Raw genomic sequence first — 16,081 nt, 5'->3', positions numbered from 1 at the left:
TAAATAAGTATTTTGGTGCATTGGCTAGAGGGCTGGGTTTGGTGTCTGAAGCTAAGTTCAAATCTGGCCTTAGATACCAGCTGTGTGATGTTGGGCAGGTCAGTTAACCTCTGCCTCAGTTTCCTCTACTGGAGGAGAGAATGAAGAGGACTTTCTTACCACACATTAATCCTTTACACAGTGAGTACTATGGTGGTTTTATTTCCATACTCCTTGGTCCATGTTAAGTGACTACTAGAAACTCTTAAAAGAAGACTTGTCTATACTTAACTTATGTGGCAGATTTATTTATGAAAAAAAAAATGAAAACAACCCAAATATTTCTCTAGGCCCTTCATAGTATTCTTACCATCAGAAAGAGATTCATAGTCATAATCATATTCATCCTCCTCATCTTCTTCTTCCTCATTATTAGCTGGGGTAGGATTGGCATTACTGCCATTACTGGTCTGTGTTTGCATGGATGCCAACTGATGAGCCTGTTAGGATTAAAGTAATTTAAAAACACAAACATTAAACTACTTAATTTTGATTTCCAACTTTTAAAGACAACTTTTAATGCCAATAATCTCCATGAAAAAACACTGACTTTAACCTATTAAAGGAAAAAATTCAGAACTTCTGGAAACAGTAATAACATTAGAATCAGTGTCAGTACTCTTATTGAAATCTTGCAACTCTAAAAACTACTAATAAAAGAAAACTTTTTACCTGTACTCCACAGCATGTAATCCCAATACTAAGAGTTTTAACAGAATTGTATACTTGGGAGTGAATATGAATATGAATGGACCATTGCCAGATCAATGGACCATAGTTTCTGATTGAATGGCCAGACTTGGAGTAGAGTGATATGTGAATAACTTGAGAACAAACAATAAATTTGGTATGGTTTAATTTTGTGACAGCAATGAACTTCCCTATGTGATTCCACTAATACCAAGCTGACTCAGGACATTTCACTTTGGCCAGATAAAACCCAGTTGTGATGGTTTCCCTAACTTTGGTTAGTTCTTTATCAGGTAATTTTGGATTTTGTGCCATACACATTTATGACAATTACTTTCTTTACTTTTTAAAAGTTTGATATTTTATTTCCCCCTCAATATATATAAAGACAATTTTTAAACATTTGTTATTTTTAACTTTGAGTCCTGAATTCTCTCCCTCCTTCCTTCCCCTCTCTTCTCCCTTTGCTGAGATGGTAAGCAAATTGATATAGATTTTATATGTAAAACATTTTTCCATATTAATCCTTTGGTGGAAGAAAATCTGAACCAAAAAAAAAAAGAAGAAAGTGAAATATAGTAAGATTTGGTTTGGATTCAGATTCCATCAGGTCCTTCTCTGGAGGCAGATGGCATTTTTCATTGTGAATTCTTTGGGATTGTCTTGAATCATTATGTTGCTGAGAACAGCTAAGTCATTCACAGTTGTTTATTGTATATTATTGCTGTCACTGTGTACAATGTTCTCCTGGTTCTGCTTACTACACTTTTCATCAGTTTGTGAAGTCTTTTCAAGTTTCTTTTTTTAGATCTTCTTGCTCATCATTTCTTATCGCATAATAATATTCCATTACAATCATATACTACAACTTACTCAGGCATGTGACTAAATATTTTTATACATGTATATGAATATGTAGGTACATATACATATATATTTATTTATTTTAAATCTCTTTGGGATACAGATTTAGTAATGGTACTGCTGGGTCAAAGGGTATATACTGTTTTATTGCCTTTTGTGCATTCATCCAAATTGCTCTTCAGAATGGTTGAATCAGGTTGCCACTCCCCCAATATTGCATTGCATTACCCACATCCCCTCCAAGTTTTGTTGTTTTCCTTTTCTGTCATAATAGTCAATCTGATAGGTATGGGGTGGTACCTCAGAGTTGTTTTAATTTGCAGTTCTCTAATTAATAGTGATTTAGAGCTTTTTCTTGGATGACTATAGAGAGCCTTAATTATTTTGTCTCAGAATTGCCTATTCCTATTTTTTCATTTATCAATTGGGGAATGACTTTTGGCTTACTTCTGTATCTATTTGAGAAATGAAGCTTTTATTAGATAAACTCGTAAAAATTTTTTTCTCACCATTATGATTACTGTGCATTAACCTCCATCCTATTTCTCCCCTATTATCTTACTCTCTCTCCTTTCATTCTGTCCATACTCAAAAGTGTTTTGCTTCTGACCACCACATTTCCCAGTCTGCCTTCTCTTCTATCAGCTGCTCTTCCTCTTAATCCGTTCCTCTTCTACTTTTTCGTAGAGTAAGATATATTTCTATACCAATTGAGTATGTATGTTCTTCCTTTTTTGAGCCAACTGCAATGAGAGTAAGGTTCATGCAGTCCTTTTTTCAGCTCCTCCACCTTCCCTACTACTGTAAAAGCTATTTTGCACTTCTTTTATTTTTTCTACCCTGTTTTCTTTTTTTTCTATCCCATTCTGTTTCTCCTTTCCCCTTCTCCCAAATGCTTTCCTCTTTCTCATTCCTTAATTTTATTTTTTAAATTATCATTGCACCATATTCAATTCATAGCCTTGCCCTCTGTCTAGATATGCTCTCTCTAACTGATCTAATAATGACAAAGTTCTTGGGAATTATAAACATCATCTTCCCATTTGGGATATAAACAGTTTAACCTTATTGAATGAATCTCTAATGATTCCTCTTTCCTGTTTATCTTTTTATGTTTCTTCTGAGTCTTGTATCTAAGAGTCAAATTTCCTATTGAGCTCTGGTCTTTTTATCAGGAGTGCTTGTGGTCTTCTCTTTCTTTGAATATCCATTTTCCCCTTGATGGTATTTGCTCAGTTTTGCTGAGGAGTGATTCTTGGTTGTAGGTCTAGTTCTTTTGCCCTCCAGAATATCATACTCTAGGCCCCCAAGTCCTTTAATGTAGAAGCTGCTAAATCTTGTGTAATTCTGATTGTGGCTCCATGATATACGAATTGTTTCTTTTTAGTTGCTTGCAACATTTTCTCCTTGACCTTCGAGTTCTAGAATTTACCTGTAATATTCTTGGAAGTTTCCATGAAGTGGTCTCTTTCAGGATTGATGGATTCTTCCAATTTTAATCTTATCCTAAGATTCTAGAATATCAGGGCAGTTTTCCTTGATAATTTCTTGAAAGATTCTGCCTAGCTCTTTTTTTTTTTTTATCATGGTTATCAGGTAGCCCATTAATTCTTAGATTGTCTCTCCTGAATATTTTTTCCCAGGGCAGTTGTTTTTCCAGTGAGATATTTCACATTTTCTTCTATTTATTCATTCTTTTGACTTTGATGGTTTCTAGATATCTTATGGAGTCATTAGAATTGCCCAATTTTCATTTTCAAGAAATTGTTTTCTTCAGTGAGTTTTTATACCTCCTTTTCCTCTTGGTCAATTCTACTTTTTAAGTTCTTTTCCTTGGAGAATTTTTGTATCTCTTTTTCCATATAGCCAGCACTGCCTTTTAAAGAATTCTCTTCAGTGATTTCTTTGTATATCTTGTCCCATTTGGCCAATTCTGCTTTCTAAGAAGTGCTTCCCTTCTTTGGATTTTTGTGCCTCTTTTACAAATTAGCCTATTTTGTTTTTTAAGATACTCTTTCTTCAGCATTTTTTTTTTGCTTCTTTTATCAAGTTATTTTTTACCATGACTTTCCTGAATCACTCTCATTTGTTTTCCCAATTTTTCTTCTAACTTTATTTGATTTTTAAAATCCATTTTGAGCTTCTCCAGTAATTCTTTTTGGGCTTGAGACCAATTCAAAATTTTCTTGGAGGCTTTGGATGTAGTAGTATTGACTTTGTTGTCTCCCACGTTTGTTTTGGTTTTTACTGTCATCAGAATAATTTGTGTTGAGTTTCTTTTTTGTTTGTTTGCTCATCTTCCAGCCTTTTTCTTCTCTTTTAACTTAAAAAACTGTTAAAGTTGGGCTCTGTTACTGTGGTGAAGGAGGCACTATTCTAAGTTTCAGATTCTTTGTGTAGCTGCATGTGGAGCTAGCTCTGAGGATCTACAAATTTCAGTTCTTTCAAGGTGGCATGATCTAAGGAGAGGAAAGTGTTTATTACTCTTTCTGTCTGTGTTCTGGTCTGTGAGCGGCCACAAGCACTCTTTTCTACCCTGTAATGTTGACCAAAGTCCCTTATTCCCCTGCAGCTACAAGTACTGGCGAGGGCTGGTACTCCTCCTTGCCCTGGACCTGCTAAACAGATTGTGACCTGGACCTGAGTATGGGCAATGCAACAGAGTCCTTCACCCAGAATCAGCAAAAGAGATTGTGTAATTGCCTTCTGACCAGTTGTCCAGTCCCCTTACCATCTGGGGTAGAGAGCTCTGGAAGCCTCTGCTGCTGATTCAGCTGCCCCTAAAGCAGGGGTCAGCAACCTTTTTGGCCGTGAGAGCCATAAATGCCACATTTTTTAAAATGTAATTTCAGGGGGCAGCTGGGTAGCTCAGTGGAATGAGAGTCAGGCCTAGAGACGGGAGGTCCTAGGTTCAAATCTGGCCTCAGCCACTTCTCAGCTGTGTGACCCTGGGCAAGTCACTTGACTCCCATTGCCTACCCTTACCACTCTTCTGCCTTGGAGCCAATACGCAGTATTGACTCCAAGACGGAAGGTAAGGGTTTAAAAAACAAAAAAATGTAATTTCGTGAGAGCCGTACAGTGCTCACAGTGTGAGCTCCTGTAACAGCGCCTGAAAAAAAATTGACTTTATGGCTCTGTAGAAAGAGCCATATCTGGCCCTCAAAAGAGCCAGATATGGCTCGAGAGCCATACGTTGCTGACCTCTGCCCTAAAGCTTGTGCTAGCTTGCCAAGGTGGATCCTGCCTGAGTAAGCTGGTCTGCACTTCAGTCCCAACCCAGTGCAAAAGACCTGGTGACTTTCTAAGTTATGTTGGCCTGAAAAATGATTTCATCCCACCTTTTTGTGGATTCTGTCACTCCAGTATTCCTTTTGGGTTGTCATATCAAAGTTGTTTGCAGAATAATTTTGTAGAGATATGGAAATCTCTGTACCTTCTCCACCATTTTGGCTCTTCCCTCCAATTACTCTATTTTGTTGTATTTTGAATCCTGTGGTTTTTAAAAATGGAGTACTCCAAGGAAATGTGCAAAAACCTTAGCTATTAAAGGGTGCACTTCAGCAGCTGTTGGTGTATAGACAAGTGATGTATCAAAGGACAATTAATCAGTCGATCAAAAAACATTTATTAACTACCTACTATGTATCAGGCACTGTGCTAATAGGTATTGGGGATGCAAAAAGAGTCAAGAGATTGTTTTTGCCCTCAATTGGTTTATAATCTAATGGGGGAGACAACATTCGAACAACTACACATAGAGCAAGCTATATCCAGAATAAAAGGGAAATAATTAACAAAGGTAAGGCACTAGAATTAAGATTTGTAAAAGATGAGATTTTTTAGTTGGGACTTAAAGGAAGCCAGGGTGTTTGTTAGTCTAAATGGAGAAGGAAAAGTGTCAGCCAGAGAAAATGCCTAGACCTGAGAGATGGGGAGTCTTCCTTGTGGAACAGCCAGTAGGCCATTGCTATTGGATTTTAGAGTACTTTTGGGGGAGTGGGGTATAGTCTAGGAAGCCTGCAAAGTGAGGAGGGGGCTAGGTTACAAAGGGTTTTAAATGCCAAACTTTCTCCCTTTTATATTGTGAAGCAGATTATTACAGAACCATGAAAATTCCTGAATGAATATCTCATTACCTTGTATCATTTTGTACATCACAAAAAATTAAGGTATTTACCCAAGAGATGGTGATGTCACTGGCCTAGGAAATGGATTGATTAAAGTTCATGGAAAATCTATGGCTTACAATCAAGAGATGATCTGGAAAAATGGATTGTTTTTAATGTCTAAACTCATAAAAATAGTTTCATGAAGAATTAAGATATATCAAAATCTTATGAATCTTGGTAAAATAAGTGACTACAACAAAAATACATATTGATATATTACATACTAAGTTTCTTAAAGATCTAAAAATTATAAAGTTTATAGAATAAATCATACATTTAATTATTTCATTTGGTCCTAATTAATTTATACATCACTGCTGTTGTTTCATTGTCAAAAGGAGATGACCAGTGGAGTGCCCCAAGGATCTACTCTTGGACAAATGGTGTTTATCATACTGACTGATACTCAGGATAAAATATAACTGCATACTTAGGAAATTTGAAAATTACAGAGATGTGAGAGCAATGATAGCTAACACATTGGATAACAGAGTCCAAAAAGATTTTAAGAGGCTAGGATATTGGATTGAATTTGACAAAATTCAGTTGGGATAAATGTAAGGTAAGAAATCACGCTGAAAGGTACAAGATGGAGTCATAGCAAGATAACAATTTGTCTGAAAACTATCTCATGGTTTTACAATATCAAGCTGAAGATGAGTCAATAGTGTATTAATCTTGGTTATATTAGTCAAATAAAGTATGACTTGCAGGAATAATGTGATGACATTTTTACTTTATCTTCCACAGGCAGATCACATATACAGAACTGACTTCAGAACTAGACAGACACCGTGGTATGGTAGTTGTTGAGTCATGTCTTACTCTTCAAGACCCTAATTGGGGTTTTCTTGGCAGAGATGGTAAAGGGGTTTGCCAATTCCTTCTCCATCTCATTTTACAGAAGAGGAAATGGAGGCAAACAGGTTTAAGTGACTTATACAAGGTCACGCAGCTAGTGTCTGAGGCTGGATTTGAACTCAGGGCTTCTTGATTCTAGGTCCACTGTTCTATCCACTGTTTTACCTTGCTGCCTCAACAGTGGATGTTACATTTTAATAAAGATATTGATAATTAGAGAAAGTTCAGAAAAGAGAAATCAGAATGGTAAAGATCCTTGAGTTCATATCATGTGAATATTAGTTAAAAAAAAAACCACAGAAATATTTCACCTAGAGAAAAGACAACTCCAGGGAGACATAAAAATAACTGTCTTCAAGTATCTGAAAGGCTATTGTCTATTGCAGCTAAGTAGTCTAGTGGATAGACCAATGGGCCATAGTGTCAGGAAGACCTGAGCTCAGCTCTAGTCTCAAACCTGTCCTGGCTGTGGGACCCTAAGAAAGTCACCGCACCTCTGCCTGCCGCAGAGATGAGAGACTGAGATCCATCAGAAGTTATGTGAATAGCCACAGGGCCAGTAGGTAGGAAAGGTATGATTAGATCTCAGGATTCTATTTCCTATTTCAGATTTTTTTCTGCCATTGCCTTTCATAGAACATTTCAAAAAAGTAAACAGATTCTAGAAGAAACAAGTTTTATCCAAAAAAAATTTTCTCAAGAGGGCTAATAGGAAGTTTTATCTCAATATCAACTAGAAAAGTGTCAAGGTGATGTCCTTGGAATGGGTTAGAGGGAGGTAGCACAATTCTTCCTCCCTCCATCCCAGACTTTCCTGCTCCTCTGTGGATCCTGTATCATGAAGCACTTGAGGGTCCCACCCAGTGGTGAACTGGTAATGTTTAATATCCAACTCCCCTCCCCAAAAGTATGAGACATCTTTAAGTTTAGTCTGCATTATTAATATTTTATTCATCACTTTTTAGTCCAAAAATCAACAAAACAATAAGTCAAACCCTTTCTTATAAGTTGATTTCTAAGGTTTAAACAGTCATATTGAAAATTTCATAGTTGGTTCTATGAATTAATTTAAGGGGCACCAGCACAAACCTAGTCCCATTGTTTTCCCACTCTGCTGCCACATCCTCCCACTCCTCAAGCTTTGCTGTGCCCACACCACCTTCTATAACTAGGGTATCCACCTTTCCTTTTGCACCTCCTTTTCCTTCCCTTTCTCCTACACCCCCTACCAAGGGCTCCTCCAAGAGGCTACCTGGTATGCCTGCATCTGAACTGCTCATGAAATATCCTGTGAAACTGCATGAATGGGGAGGGACTTTTCTTTTATACTTTCCCTCTTCTAGCAGGAAAAGGCTTTGCCTATCTAGGCTCTTTTTGTTCCACCCTTCCTCTCCACCCTTCTCTCATCAGTTTCCAGAATTTCTAGTTCTAGCTTTATTAATAAAATAAAATACAACACAACAAAAAACAGCAATTTACTCTCTTGATTAATTGCTTCACAGTAGGAAAGAAAAGGATACACGAGATATAAAAATTCTACTGTTCTTTGTTCCAAATTTGTAACATTTTTAGAATCTCTGTGTAGACAACATACCTTTTGCTTTAATATATCCACTGGAGTCTGATGTGCTTTTAGCTTTTTGTTTTTAAGAAGCACTTTTCTCCTAAGTTGGTCAGGTGAAGGAAGCATCGGATCATCAGAGAAATCACTCTCAAACAAAAACTTGGCCACCAGTTTTTCTCCAAATACATTCTGAAACATCAAATGGTAGATATAGGGTGAACTTCTGTAATCTGTCTCTTTATAGGGCAGCCTTCCCAAAATAGCTCTTGATAAGAGATCTAGGGAAAGAAGTGTTTTGAGAGTCTCTGGAAGGAAGGGCAAGAAGAGAAGGAGAAAAAGCTTGGAAGGAAGGAAGAAGTTCTCTGGTTAAGGGGTCAGCCAAAAGATCTCAATCAGCCTCCACTAAATTAAATGTTTTACATTATCAACGAGGATACTGGTTACTCAGCTAAGAGCAAAAATCTAAAAGGCTCTCAAATTCCCAGCATCCCACCAACAGGATCCACTCTTATTAAAAGACAAAAAGTGAAAGAGCAAAATAAAATTTCCTTTCCCCTCCCTGCCTCCTCAAATATTTAACCACCAGACTGTGCTACGGGTCAAATTGTCTGATCCTCTTCTGTGATTAAAAAAACCAACTGTAGTCAATTATTCCCCATGATTATGTTCTCTACTCAGAATGAGGTAGTGTTCTGGAGTCATGCCAAGCCCTTTATGTTTTTCAGAAAGATGGACCTGACTTCCCTAGCTCTACTCCATATCTCATTAGTCTAAGGATTTTAGGGTGAGTGTATTTGCCCAGGTAGGTTCTTGGTTCATGGTACTTCCATGTCTTTTCCCATCCCTACTGTGTTTCAACAAAGTTTGCTCAGACAATTAAAAGAAATAAAGGTGAATGCATTAAAGCATACAGTGGGGTTCTAGATGTCCATGACTTCTTCCTAAGACCATGCAACCACCCACTTTAGTTTGGCAGGCAAATGAAAACTCAAGGGCCTCCAATCACAAAGTTTAATTGGGACCGCTTTTTGTTTTTTTGCAGAAAAATGGAAAAAGCACTTGCCACTCATGCAGACCCCACCCAGGCTGGGTGCTCTAGGGGAGGCATAGCTCTGGCCATGCCTCAGTATTAAAAGTCTTACTGCAAAAAAGTGGTTTTAAGCCTTTAGCTGCTTGTTTGTCTCTCCTCTATTCCTTTTCCTTGAGAAGTTATCCCTTGCCCCTTCCTATGCTATATTACTTTCTCTTGGCTGAATTCCAATCCTGCTGAAGCAGTTAGTTGGCTGGGGGAATGGGGATACTGTACTATGGCTAGGGGTATAGTACACTCCTATCACACCTACATTTGGGTTCTTTTCCTATTTCATTTTTATAATTTCATCAAGGTCTAAAGAATTTATTATACCAAACTATGTCAAAATTGCTTTCCTTCTCAAGGAAAGAGGTGGGGAAGTAGGTAAGTAGAGTTAGGACTCAAAATTTAAAAAAGTGAATGTTAAAATTTGTTTTTACATGTAATTGGGGAAAAAAATAGAATGTTAAATTCTCAGAAATGAAGAGGAAAAAATGTTCATGTTTTAAAACCTGCTTGGTCCCAGTGACCAACCTTCAACACTTGTGTCTTGGTATTTTTAATACTCCTTTTAATAATAATAATAATAATAATAATAATAATAATAATCTAATTATATATTATTTAATATATATTATTTATTTAATGTATACTATACATACTACATAAATTAATAATAATTTAATTATATATTAATTATATAAATAATAATAATAATTTAATAATAATAAAATATTCCTTTTAATAAAAAAAGAATTAAACTATTAATAAGGTAGCCATCTTTCCCCATTTCCCCCAAATGGATAGAATATGCCTTAGGATGCCTGATACTTTAGGCATCTCTAAGGCTCCAAGGTTAGTCTGGGGCTACATCAGAGGCTTGATATGGTCCAGGGAAAGTCTTCTTACAAGAATTTTCTGAATCACAATTAGACATCATAATACCCCTGATTTCCTCAGATCATTCCAGAATTCTTGGTCCCAATTAAGAAAAGTTTCAGGATGGTACCAATTATGGTCCTACAGCCCTCCTGGATGGGGAGTTTTGTGTAGAGCTACTTAAATTCAGGAAAAATCAGTGATAAGAGAGTTGTCACCATATTTTCTTACTATTTAGCTTGCTACTCACCTTGAAAATTTCTGCCATTTTTCGTTGCTGGGGCAGGGAACAGTGATTTTCTATAGATATTATGATGGGCAAGTCGGAGTTGATGAAGGCACTGCGATCAATGGCTTCGACGACTTCCTATGAAAGCCAACATAGAACACATGTATCTTTTTTCTAGGAGAACATATGAAACAAAAAGTATCTATACTGAGGAAAATACCTCACCTCATTTGGAATAAGATACTTACAAGCGCTAATATTTTAATTTGTTAGACATTTACATTGTCAGCTTAAATAGATACTGAGCTTCCTGGTGGATTTTGTATATCTATGGAGGCCCAATTGTGTAAGGTATTTCCTTAAAAACATTCATTTAAAAATCACAGCTAAAGAGTTAAATTGGATGTAGAAGGCCTGGAGTCCCAACATAGCCAGGGCACAGAGTGCTGCAGGGCAGGGTGTGGCGCTTTAAGGACTCTCCCACTTTACAGACAGCCCCCCCACCCCCTCCGGAGTGTCTGTGGCAGGACTAGCACTCGGGGCTGCTCTCTGGGTCCGGCACCCCTCAGACGGCCCCTGCCCTCGAGGAACCCCAGTGTGCTGAGCATAGGTGACAGGGCGGCGTCTCCACCCTAAAGGCTCTCTGGGTCTAGGGGACGGTGGGGAGGCCGCTATGGGCCGAGCTGGGGAAACAAACCCCGGGGTCAGTCCTGCTCTCACTCTGTGGCCGCTGCCCAGTCATTTCGTTGGGGTCCAACTCCCTGGGGGGGGGGCATCCTGCGGTAGTTTGCCCCTTCCTTTTCCAGCTCATCTGACAATCTGAGACCAACAGGGTCAGGTGAGCTGACCAGGGACACGCAGCTGGTAAATGTCTGAGGCTGGATTTGAACTCTGGTCTTCCTGACTTCAGGCTGGGGTGCCATAGGACATCTATGTAGGTAAACATAGACCATGTACCAAGTAAACATTCAGAGAGCTGGTAGGAACTAGACAAGGAGAAATCAGAAAAGGCTTCTTGGAGGAGGCAGCCCTTTGGGCTGAGCTCGGAAGGGAAGAAGGGATTCCAAGAACTAAACGTTTGGTGGGAGAACATTCCAGGCATGGTGGACAGAGACAGCAGACGGACTATTCTGTACAGGAACAGCAAACAGAGGAGTTGTGATTACCCTGGAAAGGCCGACCAAAGTCAGGCTTTAAAGGGTGAATAGAAACCGTCGTATCCTCCTGCGGGCAGTGCAGAAAGGAGGGGGGGCAGAGACGAAAGCGGGAGAGGCACCGACTGTGGACAGGCGCTTTGTGGCCAGGAGCTGGGCAGAGAACACGCTGACCTCTGCTGTTCCTGCCCTGATAAAACCCGCGGTGAAGCGGTTACACGTGCTGGAAGTACCTTTCCTCACTAAGAAGAGTAAATGGAAGAAGAGCCATATAACGACTAGCCTGAGCTCATCCTCGCAGTGTTGGTGTGCCGGCTGGGCTGAACTGGCCACCGTGTGACCCCCCGGGAGGGTGGACGAGTGAGGCAGAGCCGGTGGGGCTGGGGATCTTAGCCAGTGCCTCAATGGGAAACGGAGGGAGTGGCCAGCGGGGTCTTCCTAGTCAGGGAACCTGCTCCCTAATGCTCCTGCCCTAATCCTTTGTTGTATGAGAAATAATCCTTTCACCCGCTACCAACATCGTCTTGGAGGCCTGATCAAGTCCTGGTCCTAGAGAGGGAGGCCACTGGCCTTACTTCACTGAGGGATGCTGAGGGTTCATTTATACTTCGGTATACTTTACTAGGTCAGCAGTGAGGAGTCACTAAAACCTCTTTTTTAAAAAATTCATTTTTTTGGTTTTTACTTTTCCCTGATGGTTTGTTTTATATTACACTCATTTACAGATTGCCCCATGGAGAAATCAAAAAGAAATTCCTTGTCACAAATATGCAGAGCCAAGAAAAATAAATTTCCTCTTTGGCTATATGAATGTATATTTTATACATGTACATATGTATATCTACATATAAGTACACACACAGATATGGAGAGAAAGAGACAGACTGTGGGCGTCCCATTCTGCACCCTAAATTTATTACTGCTCTGTCAGAAGGCTGACAGTATCTTTCATCATTGGTCCTTTGAAGTCATTGTATTATGAAAGATCATCCCTGGTGTATGCCGGCATTGTGCAAAGCCCTGGGGATATAGAGGGGGAAAGAGAAGTGTGTGCCCTCGGGAGCTCCCCTCTAGTGCCCTGTGCCTTATTTGCTTTCAGGATAAAAGAGAGAGGGCACCAGAATTAAGAGCAATGGGGAAAGGCTTCTCCTAGCCGGGATTCGAAGGAATCAAGGGAAGTGGGAGGAAGAGTTAAGGAGGGACAGCTAGAGGAAAGGCCTGGAGAGGAGGGCTAGAGGATGGCAGAGCAGGGAATGTGATAGTGGAGGGCATCATAACCCACATCAGATTTCTTAAGTCTTTCAAAGTTATTTGTCTATGATTTATTGTCATTTTATTAGTTCTAGTTCTGCTCATCAGTTTATATGAGTCTCCCCAGGTTTCTCTTAAACCATGCCCTTTTTTACTCCCCCAAAATATTCCATCACATATTCTATAATTTGTTTGTTCATTCCCCAAATAATAGGCACTCCTTCACATTTCTATTCTTTGCCACCTCAAAAGAGAGCTATAAGTATTTCTGTACATCCTTAGAGTTAGTCTGTTTAGCACTAATCCTTTCTTTAATATACTCTCCCTCTAATTCTCCCTTTGTTTTTTTCCTCCCATTTCCCTGCTGAGTGAAAGATATTTCTGTACCCAACTATGTATTTTCTTCCCTCCTTTAATCAGGTGAACTAGGAGATTCAGGAGTCAGCTACTCCCCAACCTCCTCTTGCCTGTATAAACTTCTGTTTTCTCACCCCAATTATGAGATGATTTTCTTTAACCTTTTCCCTTACCTTCCTCCTTCTCTACCCAGTGTATTCCTCTTTCCTTTCCTTTTCATTCTTGTAGGATTAAGTCATAAGAGAATCACTCTTAAGCCTTCTGTCTAATATGACTCTCTCCATGATGTCTGATGTTGCTAAGGTTCATACAGGACATTTATATCATCTACCCATGTTAGAAAGGCATTTATTCTTACTTAGTCCCTTATGAATGTTCTTCACATTTACTTTTTAATATTTCTTTTGTCTGCAATGTTTGAACATTAAAGTTTCTACACAGCTCTGGCCTTTTTCATCAGGAATGCTTGGAAATCTATTTCATTAAAGATCCATTTTGTCCACTGAAGGATTATAGTAAGTTTTGTGGAGTAAATTATACTTGGTTGTAAGCCTTGACTTTTTGCCTTCTGGAATAACATATTCCAAGCTTTCATTCCTTTACAGTGGTAGCTGCAAAATTGTGGGTAATTCTGGCTGTGGTGCCTGGGTATTTGCATTCTTTCTTTCTGGCTACTTGCAGAATTTTTTCTTTGGCCTGGAAACTCTGGATTTTGTCTATAAGATTTTTGGAAATTTTTGTGTTGAGGTTTCTTCCAGATAATCAGTGAATTCTTTCTATTTTCACTTTTCTTATTTTTAGTTCTAGGAGATCTGGGCACAGTTTCATGATTTCTTGAAATATAATGTCTATGCCCTTTTTTTGGTCATCATGGCATTCAAGTAGTCTGATGATTCTTAAATTCTTTCTCCTTGAACTGTTTTCCAGGTCAGTCACTTTTTGCTATGAGATATCACAAATTTTCTTCTATTTTTAAAATTGTTTGACTTTCTTTTAATATTTCTTGTTGTCTGATGCCCAACAGGCTCTAAAACTTTGCAAACTCTTTGATCTGGCAATACCACTCCTAGGTCTGCATCCTGAAGAGATTAAAAAAAGAAGGAAAGGACTTATTTGTACAAAAATATTCATTGCAGCTCTTTTTGAGGTAGCAAAGAATTGGAAATTGAGGGATTGTCTGTCAATTGGGGAATGGCTGAACAAATTTGGTATATGACTGCAATGGAATTCTATTGTGCCATAAGAAATGATAAGCAGGATGATTTTGGAAAAAACTGATAAGGCTTATATGAATTGATTCAAAGTGAAATAAGCAGAACCAGAAGTACATTGTATACAGTAACAATATTTTTTGATGAATGATTTTGATTGACCTAGTTATTCTCTGCAACACAGTGTCCAAAGACAATTCTAGAGACTTTTTTTTAGTTTGAGATCTCTCTTCTACAAAATGACTAATATGGAAAAATGAATAATATGAACGCATATACAAAATCTGTATCAGGTTACTGTCTCAGGCAGGGGAGAGGCATAGGAAGGAATAAGGGAGGGAGAGAATTTCAAATTCAATTAAAAAAAGATCATTAAATTTTTTTTACATGTAATTGGGGAAAATAAATCTTATTTAAAAAATTAAATAGTTATTGGCTCATAAGAAATATTTCTTGTTGACTCAGGAGTCACTGGCGTCAGTTTATATCATTCTAATTTTCAAGGAGCTTGTTGCCTAGAAAAGGCTTTTCTACCTCATGTGCCATGCTGCTGTCTCTTTCTAATTTTCTTCTATAGCTTTCATTTCTTCTATTTTTTCCCTCTGGCATTCAATTCATTTATTAAAATTAAAAAAAATCCTTCTCTTAAACTCTTGCTTTATTTATTTAAGTATCAAGTAAGTAATTCTAGTTAAAATGGTTTCCAAGCAGTGTTTCTCTTTGAGGTTTTACTTGTAGCTATTTTGGAGTCAATCTTTTCTTCTGGGTTTGCATTTTAGTGTTCTTCTCACCATGACAGCATTTTTTATGATGAGATTGATTTTGTTTGCTCATTCTTCTAGTCTAATTCCATTTATCCAGGTCTGTCTCTTTTCATCAAGGATCTTTGAAAGTTTTCTGTTTCACTGAAGATCTATTTTTCCCCCCTTAAAGATTATCCTCAATTTTGTTGGGTAAGTTATATTTGTTTTTATCTTCTGCATTTTGGAATATCTCCTTCTATCTTCTTCAGTCCTTTATTATGACACAACTGATAAACCTTATATAGTTTCTGATAAGTAGTTCCTTATTTGAAATCCTTATTTCTAGTTATTGGCAGCATTTTTTTTAATTTGGAAAATGGATTTTAGCAATGAAATTCCTAGTTTTAACTTTAAAGTTTCAGGAGACGGTATATTTTTAAAATGGGATACCCAGATTCCTTTTTTTTTTCTTTCATGTATCTTAGGTAATCCTATGATTCCCCTCATTTCTCCTTGATTTGTGGCAACAATGTAGCATTTTGAACTGCACATGAAGCCCATAGACAGGAAGACCTAAACTCAAACCTGGCCTTAGATACTTAACAAGCTGTATGACTAACCATTTAACCTATTTGCCTCAACTTCCTTTCTCTTAAATGGGAAAAATAGCACCTATCTTCCAGGGTTCTTGTAAGGATCAAATGATATAGTTGTAAAGTGCTTAATTCTGTGCTTGGCACATAGTAAATGCTGCATAAATGTCAGCTACATTTGTTATTATCATCTATTTGTTATCCAGGTGAGTTATTTTTTATATGACTTTTTATTTTCCACTATTTCCTCATTCTCTTGAGTTCTGTTTTAATTATTTTGTCTCTTGGAGTATTTAATTTGTATTTGGTTCATTCTAATTTTTAGAGAGTTTGTAACTAGAGTAAGATTTCATATTTTTTCTATTAAGCTACTGATCCTTTCCTCAAGTTTCTCCTCAATAG

General features: G+C 37.9%; 1 protein-coding gene across 2 annotated transcripts in view; it reads right to left on the bottom strand.

Moving 5' to 3' along the window:
* The window catches only part of PLCE1 (phospholipase C epsilon 1), a 298,156-nt gene that overhangs the window by 57,661 nt on the left and 224,414 nt on the right, over positions 1–16,081 (bottom strand). For both annotated transcript variants that reach the window (XM_044665696.1, XM_044665697.1), the window contains 3 exons: positions 10,392–10,508; positions 8,221–8,379; positions 350–479 (listed from right to left, as the gene is read on the bottom strand). In XM_044665696.1, coding sequence (XP_044521631.1) covers positions 350–479; positions 8,221–8,379; positions 10,392–10,508 — 406 coding nt within the window. The remainder of the gene's footprint in view (positions 1–349; positions 480–8,220; positions 8,380–10,391; positions 10,509–16,081) is intronic.

This window comes from Gracilinanus agilis, chromosome 2 (assembly GCF_016433145.1).
Source record: "Gracilinanus agilis isolate LMUSP501 chromosome 2, AgileGrace, whole genome shotgun sequence".
In the NCBI taxonomy this organism is placed as follows: domain Eukaryota; kingdom Metazoa; phylum Chordata; class Mammalia; order Didelphimorphia; family Didelphidae; genus Gracilinanus; species Gracilinanus agilis.
Note: the sequence above shows the minus strand (reverse complement) of the source record. Positions and strands in the feature narration are given on the sequence as shown.